Source organism: Macrotis lagotis, chromosome 1, assembly GCF_037893015.1.
Source record: "Macrotis lagotis isolate mMagLag1 chromosome 1, bilby.v1.9.chrom.fasta, whole genome shotgun sequence".
In the NCBI taxonomy this organism is placed as follows: domain Eukaryota; kingdom Metazoa; phylum Chordata; class Mammalia; order Peramelemorphia; family Peramelidae; genus Macrotis; species Macrotis lagotis.
In genome coordinates this window covers 233,117,779-233,128,397 of record NC_133658.1, presented here as the reverse complement: position 1 = coordinate 233,128,397, position 10,619 = coordinate 233,117,779, and the positions used below count along the sequence as shown (strand labels likewise).

Genomic DNA, 10,619 nt, shown 5'->3' with positions numbered 1-10,619 from the left:
CAATGGATTGATGGGGTTTGTATAAAACAACAAACCATTACAAACCCAAGTTTGGAAGGGCTAGCCCAGGCAGGAGGTAAAAGCACTTAGAAGTCATTCACCTGGGAATCCCCTGTGGTATAAAAGAGAATCTTCTGCCTACTCTTACCACCTTTGGTCAGGGGGAAAAATTCAAAAGGGCATAAAATTTAGATTTCTCATTGGCAACCCAGAGGTGGTGTCTGAACATTAGTTACTGTCCACATGAGGAGGTGAGGACAAACCAGACACAATAAGGAAAGACAGCTTTAGTACTTTATGAAGAACTCAGGTTACAGCATGCATAAAGGAAAGTTCATGAAAAGTCCCATGAGAGGAAACATTTAACCTAGAACTGCAAAAATTCTTTTGCCTCATGTGTGCTCTGTATTTGATCTTATTTTTTCCCTGGACTCTGTACTCTTGAAAAAAAATGTGTTCCTAAAATTATTGAAGGTGTTTTTGACCAACTATTTTTATAATGTCACTTGAGCAATTTTTCTATAAAAGTTAAGTAAGTTTATCTGGCTAATTGATATAAACAGATAATAATGGGGAAACTACACATGTGGGGTCTCCTGAGATATATATATACATATATATATATATATATATATATATATATATATATTTATAGAGGAAATATGCAGCCTTTAAGAAAATTAAGGTGTTTACTGAGTATCTAGTATGGGATATCTGAAAGACAGTGGAATGTTAACTGATACTTGATGGAATCCAGCGGAAAAAAGCAAGCTTGAAAAGGGAGAGAGTTCTTGGCATAGGGAATGTGAAGGGGAAATGCCTTGAGTTGGGAGATGGAATATTTGTTTGAGGAACAGCAAAAAGTCTCACTGTATTGCAAAGTATGTGGAAGGGAGTAAAGAATAAGAAGTCTAAAAAAGGTAGGATAAAATGAAGACAGAAGAGACTTAAAAGACCATGGGAGATTTTTATATTTGAACTTGAAGACAATAGGGAGCCACTGAAGAATATTGAATGGGTTGGGGGTTGGGGGGGAGGTCACATAATCAGAAGTCCATGTGCCTGCTAGGGACCAAATCTAAAATGGAAAAAAATAAAACAATGAATTCAGATCATGGGTTTCAAAAGTATCCAAGGCATTTCCCAGAGTGATAGAAACAAATAGGAGAATTCAAGGACTGGTAAATAGTGCTAGTTCTCAAGACTAAGAACAAGATACTCTTCACTTTCAGATACTAAGGTTTAGATACTGAGGGTCCTTTCCCTATAAGGTTCTTCAGGGCCCCTAGCACATCCTTGTTCCTCAGACTGTAGATTAGGGGATTCAGGGCTGGAGTGATAATGGTATAGAACACAGAAAGAATATTGTCCTGCCAAGGGTTATGGTAAGCACTGGGTAGGACATACATAAATGTGGCAGCTCCATAGTAAAGCCCAACCACTGTTAGGTGGGAGGAGCAGGTAAGGAGAGCTTTCTGTCTTCCCTGTGCTGAGGGCATATTGAACACAGCAGTCAAGACTAAAGTATAGGAGGCAAGAATAACTGAGAGGGGGATCAGAAGGAAGGTCACTCCCATTGTGTATACCATGAGCTCATATTGGGAAGTGTCAGCACATGCAAGTTTTAGTAATGGAAGGATTTCACAGAAGAGGTGATGAATCTCTTGGTTTCTACAGAAGGGGAAATGCATAGTATAGAGGGTATATACAAGGGCATTCAAAAATGCCAAGAACCAGGATATTGCCACCATGGACCAACAAACTGATGGTCTCATTAAAACCATATAGTTTAGAGGGTGATGAATGGCCACATACCGGTCATATGCCATGAAAGCCAACAGAATATCTTCTGCCCCACCTACTGTCAGTTCAAGGAACATCTGGATCCCGCAGCCCGTAAAAGAGATGGTGTTTTGTCCACTCAGATAATCTACCAATGTCTTAGGGGCAATGATAGTTGTGAAGAGTAGGTCCATAAGTGAAAGCTGGCTGAGCAAGAAATACATGGGCACATGCAGTCTATTGTCTGTACCAATCAATAAGAGCAGAAGACTGTTATTAGCAACAGCCACCAGGTATAGGAATGTGATGGCAGCACAGACAAGCTCAGGGTACCTGGTCTCCTGGAGAATTCCAACAAGGTAGAAATTGTTTATCAAGGTCATATTGGAGAGCTCCATCGCACTGATTTCTCAATTTTCTGTAAGCAGACAAATGCTCAGTAAATATGTATATAAATGACTAAGGAGTTTTCTAAGTTTTAGATAACAGAGCACATTGAAAGTTTCTTATTTTAAAGTCAATTAATTGATAAACTCCCTATTTTCTATCCAGTCAACAATCTCAGAGACTACATTAAGTTAGCCTTCTGATTATTTTGCTTCCACTTTGTTAAAGGAGTTGGCAACAGATAAATATACTGATTGTCTCATAATGGATAAGTATAAAATAATGAAATTAACCCCCTCAATTAATCAGCAAATTGAAATTATGAAAATTAGACCTGAGATTGATAAAATAGCATGTAAGAAAAATAGTGAATTAATAAATATAACTAAGTTTTTTATAAATGACAAAATTTTAAGCAATGTTAATATGACAAAAAGAGAATAAAACAAAATAAAAAATGAAGTTAGTGTACTACTAATGAAGATGAAACCAGAGAAATTATTAAGAATTATTTTGCCCAATCACATGGCAATACATATAATACTTTTTTTAGGGCTTTTTTTTTTGCAAGGCAAGGGGTTAAGTGATTTGCCCAAGGCCACACATCTAGGTAATTATTAAGTATCTGAGGCTGGATTTGAACTCAGGTACTCCTGACTCCAGGGCCGTGCCACTTAGACCCCAATTTAATACTTTAAGTAAAATGGGAAAATACTTAAAAAATAAAAACTACCTAGATTAACAGAAGACAAAATAGAATATTTGGATACAGTTATTTTAGAAAACTAATTGAGGGTGTCTAAGTGGCGCAATGAATAGAGCACTGGCCTTGGAGTCAGGGGTACCTGGGTTCAAATCTGACCTCAGACACTTAGTAATTACCTAGCCGTGTGGCCTTGGGCAAACCACTTAACCCCATTGTCTTGAAAAATCTAAAACAAAAAAACAAACAAACAAATAAACAAACAAACAAATTAAACAGGTCATAAATGAGGTTCCTAAGAAAAAACATCAGGACAGGATAGATTTACAAATGAACTTTACCAAACTTTTAAAGATCAGTTAATTCTCATATTAATTAAATTGTTTGGCACAATAGAAAAGGAAGGAGTTCTACCAAATCCCTTTACTAAAATAAATATAGTACTGATATCTAATCCAAAAAGAAGAAAAACAAAGAAAATTATAAAACAATTTCAGTAATTCACATGGATATAAAAATCCTAAATGTAATACTAACTAGGATTCCTCAACAATAAATCATAAAGATTATAATTGTGAGAATGGGATTTATGCCAGGAATGCAGGGATAGTTTACCATAATGAAAACTATTAACATGATTACTTTAATAACAAATGTAATAAAAATCCTTTAATTATGTAGGATTTTGACAAAATATAACACTCCTATTAAAAAAACTAAGTATTATACTTTAAGAAATCATGAAGGGTGAGACTTCAGAATAACCTGGAAAGACTTGCATGAACTGTTGCAGAATGAAGTGAGCAGAGTGGGCAATGAGATAATACAACTCTCATTCTGCAGATATGATGATATAGATGGAGATTCTTGGAAATTCAACTAAAAAACTGGTTGAAAAAATAAATGATATAGTAAAGTAATAGGATATAAAATAAACCCACATAAATCATCAGCATTTCTACATATCACCAAAAAACCCTGCAAAAAGATATAGAAAGAGATATTATATTAAAAATAACAGTAGATAGTATAAAATACCCAGGATTATACCTGTGAAAACAAATCCAGGAACTGTATGAACATAATTAAAAACATTTTTATATAAATCATGTAATATTTAAATAATTGAAGAAAAATTAATTAAACATGAGTGGACAGAGCCAATAAAATTAAAATGGCAATTCTACATAAGCTAATTTACTTATTCAATGTTTATCCAGTACTTATCCAATTAAATGAAAAAAAAAGGTTTTTATTGAGCTACAGAAATAATGACAAAGATCTATTAAGGTAAATGCTATTCATCTTTAGAGAGAGAGAACTGTTAGATAAAAATATATATATTATGGTGTTACATATTCATATTCATACCTCTAAGCCATAAATCTGCATCAGATAGTGACCTTCTCTAGTGTGGGGTATGGACAGAGGGAAAGTAGAAGACAGTTTAGAACTTGAAATGTAAGAAATATTATATTAAAAAAGGGAAGCTACTTTACCATTCTCAATTTCTGTGACAATAATTTTGGGTAACATCTTGCATTTTATACTGCACTGTATTCTAATCAATAAGCAATCTAAATGTCACTTTGAAAATATAAAACTAGTATATATGGAGTGATATTTTTCATAATGATGGTGGATGAAAATTCTATAAGTTAAGGCATAGATGAGAAAATGAAAGACAAAACAAAGAATTTGAAAAATGTTAAATTTAAGAAGCTTTTATACCAACAAAATAAATGCAACTATAATAAGAAAAAAATATGCATTTGAAAAAATATTTTGATGAAACATCTCTGATGTATGGCATTCAACTATCTGTGTAATTAACATAAAATCTATAAGACAAAATATTTTCCGTATTAAAAATGTGATAAATGTCAAATTAGTTGAATGATATGAAAAATGATTTTTAGAAGAAGAAATGCAAACCATCAGCAATCAAATAAAATGTTCAAAAGCCCTAAAAAAAGAAATACTAAATTCTAAAATCACTGCCACTGGACACAATTTGACCTTAGTTCAGAAGATCTCCAGGCATAAACTCACAATGAGAATGGACAGAATTTTGAACAGATTGAATCTGAATTCTAATAGGCTAGTAAAATAATCCAGTAAAGAGGTAAATTTATTGTAAAGCCATAAACTTTTCTAGTAAACCAAACTTAATTTTTATTAAACAGTATGTTGAGTCCCAGAATGTCTTCTTCTGTTTCTTCAACTGTAGAACTGAAGTGATTAACAGTCCATGGTATTCTATGATATTTGAATGGGACCAAATTTGAAATCAATACTAATGGAAATAACATGTGTATTATAAGATATAGATAGAGATAGAAATAGAGATAGAGATAGAGATAGAGAGATATATAGATAAGTTGATAGATAGATATTCTAATTCTTAGATGATGTCTACAGGTCCTAAAGGGTGACTATAGAAATGGAACATACTAAATATCTATAGTTTCTTAATATAGGGATATGTCTAGTGTGTGTGTGTGTGTGTGTGTGTGTGTGTGTGCATGAGTATGTTTTAATGATAGGGAAGTTTGTTAAAATTTGTTTAGCTAAATATGTAAATTTGTTAAAATTTATTCTTGAAATCAGTCAACTTTCTAGCAACTGGTTTAGAAGACTTTGCTGTTTAGGGAATTGTATGCTTTTAAGGTATTCCTACATAAAAGCATGAAGTACAATTTTTGGAAAATAGTTCACAATAAAAGAGCTGAAAATGTGGGATGTGCTAAACACATAAAGCTATGAAAAACTTAAAACAATCTTAGCAAGAATAGTTGGCATCAGTGGTGAAACTGAATATTTACTGCTGATTATCTTCCTTTGTGATGAAAATTAGAATTTGGTTGTCTGGATACTCCATCATAATGGAGAATAAAATAGAGTCCAAAGGAGGAATTGTATTTATCATTAAAGAATCTCAGAGTTTTAAAGGATCTCAAATGCCAATAAATCCAATACATAACTAACCATGAATAACCTCTATATCTCATATAACATTCGATCATCTGATGTTTGAAAATTTTATGCTATCAATGCTTTAAAATGCACTCAGACTTTTGAAAGACTCTGTTTTGTGTTATTTCATTTTAAATTATTACCTTTTACTTGTCTGGGGATCAAATCATCATAAGATTATAAATTTTTAACTGGAAGGATTAGAAACACTGGTAATATATTACTTTGCTCCTGTAGATAAGATTATTGTTCAATCATTTTTTAGTCATACAACTCTTTGTGATCCCATTTTCTTGGAAAGATATTAGAATGATTTGTCATTTCATCCCCCCAGGGCATTTTTATAGATGAGAAACGGAGACAGAGTTAAGTTATTTATCCAGGGGCACATAGTTAATAACTGTCTGAAGATTGATTTGAACTTATGAAAATTAATTCCTGTATCCATTTTTAATATTCTATCCATTATGCCATCTAGCTGTTCTTACTGATAAATTATTCTAATCAGATTAAATTCCTTGTTCAATGCTTGGTACTCTCTAAATGGAACTGAATTTGAAATCAAAGAAGTCAAAATATCTTAATTCAAAACATAGACCTCTTATTGGCTTTATCTGTGACCAAGGGAAAGTCACTTAAATCTTTTTGGACCCCACTTCTTTTTCTGTAAAGTGAAGAAATTACCTCAAAAGGACCTCAAAAGTCAGTTTTTTCTCAAAATCTGTGTTCTGAAAGAACCAGATTTCCAATCTAGGTCCTTGGACTCCAAATTCAAAGCTTTTCCTTATTCTCCCACTTGGTATGTGGAATTACTGACTTGCTAAGATATTACTAAATGGATTAAACATTATATTAGTTTCAAGTCTTGCTGAAGGGATTCATAAACTTACATAACTGCTTTTGGGAGTGTTATTATAGAACAAAATCTTTTAATAGTCTATAGGAGGGGTGGCTAGGTGGTGTAGTGGATAAAGCATCAGCTTTGGAGTCAGGAGTACCTGGGTTCAAATCCTGTCTCAGACACTTAATAATTACCTAGCTGTGTGGCCCTGGGCAAACCACTTAACCCCATTTGCCTTGCAAAAACCTAAAATAAAAAAGTCTATAGGAACAATGCTATTTCCTCAAAGACACATATACCATACATATGAAAACATTGTCAAAACATAACATGCTAAATTCTTTTTATTTCTTCACTTTCAAATATGAGTATAAATGTTTGATAGAGTGCTGGAGCAATCATTTCTGGAAGAAGAAACAACACAACCAAATGCTATATTGATAAGTTGCCTAAATGAAATGCATACCCCTTTCATCTATGACTATTGTGAAACCTACCTAAAGACAAATACCTATCTAGTATCATATAATGGAAAGAACACTGTCTCTTGAATCAGAAAGCACAGATTCAATAATGTCCAAGTTGTAACTTCCTGAGGTGTCAGTTTCTGCATCTCTAAAATGGGCCAGCTCATCTTTAAAGTTTCTTCCTATTCTAAATCTTTATTTCTTTGCTTCTACCTTCAAGAGGCTAAAAATGGTTTAGTGTTTTATTTATTAACTCTCACTTTCTATATTTGACCTGAATCAGGAGCCAGCAACAGTTTTCTTCTTTTAATCAGAAATATGACTCAAAGTAAAAGGACCTTGCATCTCAAGTCCAGCTAAAAGATAAAGATACACATTCATGTTCTTGCCACACCACACAAATGTGAACAACACTAAGGAAACACCAGCTTTAAAAAAGACAAGGAAGGTGTTTGTCATCATAATCTTCTCTCTTTTTGGTGCACACTTGCATAGTTGCCTGGTGTACTATAGGTACCAGGCTCCATTCAAAGCAAATTCTTTCCACATTGGTTTAAATGGCTAAAGTGTTTAGAGCACTGTCAGGGTATACAGTTGAATGTTAATAGGGTCTTTTTGGCCAGTAGAGAAAACCAGAAGCTATGTAACAGGGGAGCAGAAAATATTCAAGGTGCTTTTGTAGACATAACTAACCTAAGAAAAGGTGTTTGATATTTTCAGCTAGTTAAGACTCATTCAGAACAATGAATTAAGCCATAATAAATTTTCACAAAGCCAGTTAGGCCAGTTTGGTGAATGGTGGTATGGTGGACTGGGGTTGAGTCAGGTATAGTCAGGCATAAAAGGTCCAGCAGATTAAAATAATAAAAAGGGATGCATTGGAAATATAAGAATCATGAAAATAATAGAAGATCTAGATTTTGCTCCCAACTCTGACCTCACCTAGGCCTGAATTTTTTCTTCATTAACAGTTCTGTGACTCACAGTTATAAGTGAATCAACATGATTTAATAAGTGCATATCATTTATTCATGTTGGGGATATAAATAAAAGAGTCAACTCATCCTTGCACTCAAGGGGCTTAATTCTATTTGGGAACAAAAGAAAGAACAGGGGGTGGCTAGGTGGTGTAGTGGATAAAGCACCGGCCTTGGAGTCAGGAGTACCTGGGTTCAAAATCGGCCTCCAACACTTAATAATTACCTAGCTGTGTGTCCTTGGGCAAGCCACTTAACCCCATTTGCCTTGCAAAAACCTAATAAACAAAACAAAACAATAAAAGAAAGAACAATGCAATCCTGTACAGGTGGTTCTTTTCTTCTCAGGAGCCCTTCCCTCCCTGCCCTTTTTTAGCAGTTTTATTCTTAATTTGGGATGAATAATAGATTTTGGTTCCTAATTACACCTTTATTCTATCCAATATCTCTTTAACACATCACAGGATATTCTCAGATTAAGATTATCTTTGACTAGTACCATACAGTCCCTCACTTACCTTCAATGAAGAAAGAAGACCTGTTCCCAATCACACAAGTTGCTAGTTGAAAGCCTGAGAACACCAAACTATGGCCTTGAAAGACTATATTTTTGTACCAATCATGACTGAAGAATGAAATTTCTAGGACTCCATAGTCAGGGTCACTTTCTTTCTTCAGGGATTGTTCATCTTTCTGATAACTATAATGGACTTGTACCAGAAGCTTTATATATTGGCTACATTCTGACATCCAGAGATAATTCTAAAAAAGTAGTTGTGCCCCTACTATCATTCTCTTATTAATAAGTAAGGAATAAGCCTATTTCTTTTGTTTTGCTTCCTCAGTGCCAGACTCCTTACTCAGGAGGTACCCAGAGATATTTGAGTCTAGAATTTGATAAGGTTCTGGGAAAAGTCAAGCAGAGTAGAAGGCAAAGTAGATAAAATGATAAAGGATCCAATGGAGAGCCTTCAATCCCTTATAATCTGAAAAGGAGTAAGTGCCCTGGTCCCAGGAGAGTTGTTTACTCTGCTCCTTCAGAAGCCCTTACATCCCCTGAATTTGTGTTATTTCCTCTTAGCTCATTTCAGAAAGAAATCTCCTTTTAGTTGGAATGACATTGGTTTGTCCACTGGGATTCAGGACTTTAATGGATCCCAGAAGGCAAGCTTTCCAGGCCACATGGTACTGTTTTTTTCATTTGCTAAATTATAGGAAATCTCAGAAGGTCTTAAATATTTTTTTAGATTTTTCTCCAATTAGGTATTATTGATTTGAATGGTTTTTATGGAACCAAAAGATCATCACTTTATTTACCTTTAACTATTAACTGTTTCTCAGAACTTACTAGTTTATGACTTGACTTTTCTCTTTATTTTTATTACTGTCTACCTCTTAGATGCATATATTTGCATTGGCATTTGTGCTTCTGTGTGTATTTATGTGTGTTCATGTTAGCAATTTTCTTCTAGTTAATGATTAGAACTTAAGAATTCTTTGTTTGTGGAACATAAGGTGGAATAATTTACTAGCCAATTAATTTGTCTCCTACTCAGGGTCAAAGAGGAACTGCCCTATAATTATTGTGAGGCAACAAGATATTAGGCATATATTTTCAGCCTGGGAGTTTGGCCTTTCATAAATCCTATCTAGTTTAATGCCATTCAGTTTAAAACATTATTCAGAAAAGGGGTACATAAGCTTAAGTATACTCTCAAAGTGGTGAATCCCAACATGACCAAAGTAAAAAGTGGGTAGAATCATAAAGTTAGAGAGAGAGAGAGAGAGAAAAAAACTGAGATTGCATTCATCTCCTCTTAACTTCTGTCACATTTAAGGTAATTCACTGAGCATTAATGAGTCTCAGCTTCTTCACCTGTGCTATAGGGATGCTTATACTACCAAGATTACAAGGATGTTGTGAGAAAAGCACTTTGTAAACCTCCCCAGATTCAATGATAATTATATTGAGCATTTAACTAAAATTCCTAGAAATATTAATGACTTAAAAATAAATAGGCAAACAAATTTGAGAAAAAAATATTCTTCAGTGATCACTTAAGTTGATGTGCTGGGGGGATTTGCATCATTTTATCAAAAAACCAAATTGGTGACAAAGAGAAGAACAAAGATCAGAAATTATCTACATCAAGGTCATAGGAAAAGCCCTCCAAAATAATATGAACTATAAGTGATTGGAAATTTCTAAGAGTACACAAAAAGGGGCAGGGGGAAGGGAAAGGATAAACTACACAAAATAAAAGAAACTATTTATAAGAGGTGACTTATGAACTAGATCTGAAGTGTTTTAATTTTATGAGGAATATAGGGAATGAATAACTAAATAAATATAAGAGATGCAAATTAAAGAAAAAATTGAAGAATATACCATAATAGAAGATGTCTCTCTCTCTCTCTCTCTCTCTCTCTCTCTCTATATATATATATATATATATATATATATATATATATGTATGTATTGTTTT

General features: G+C 33.7%; 1 protein-coding gene across 1 annotated transcript; it reads right to left on the bottom strand.

Moving 5' to 3' along the window:
- Positions 1 to 1,235: 1,235 nt before the first annotated feature.
- Positions 1,236 to 2,180, bottom strand: LOC141487703 (olfactory receptor 2AG1-like). Its single transcript, XM_074187228.1, has one exon. It carries the CDS (start codon positions 2,178 to 2,180, stop codon positions 1,236 to 1,238), a length of 945 nt encoding a protein of 314 aa, XP_074043329.1.
- Positions 2,181 to 10,619: the final 8,439 nt, after the last annotated feature.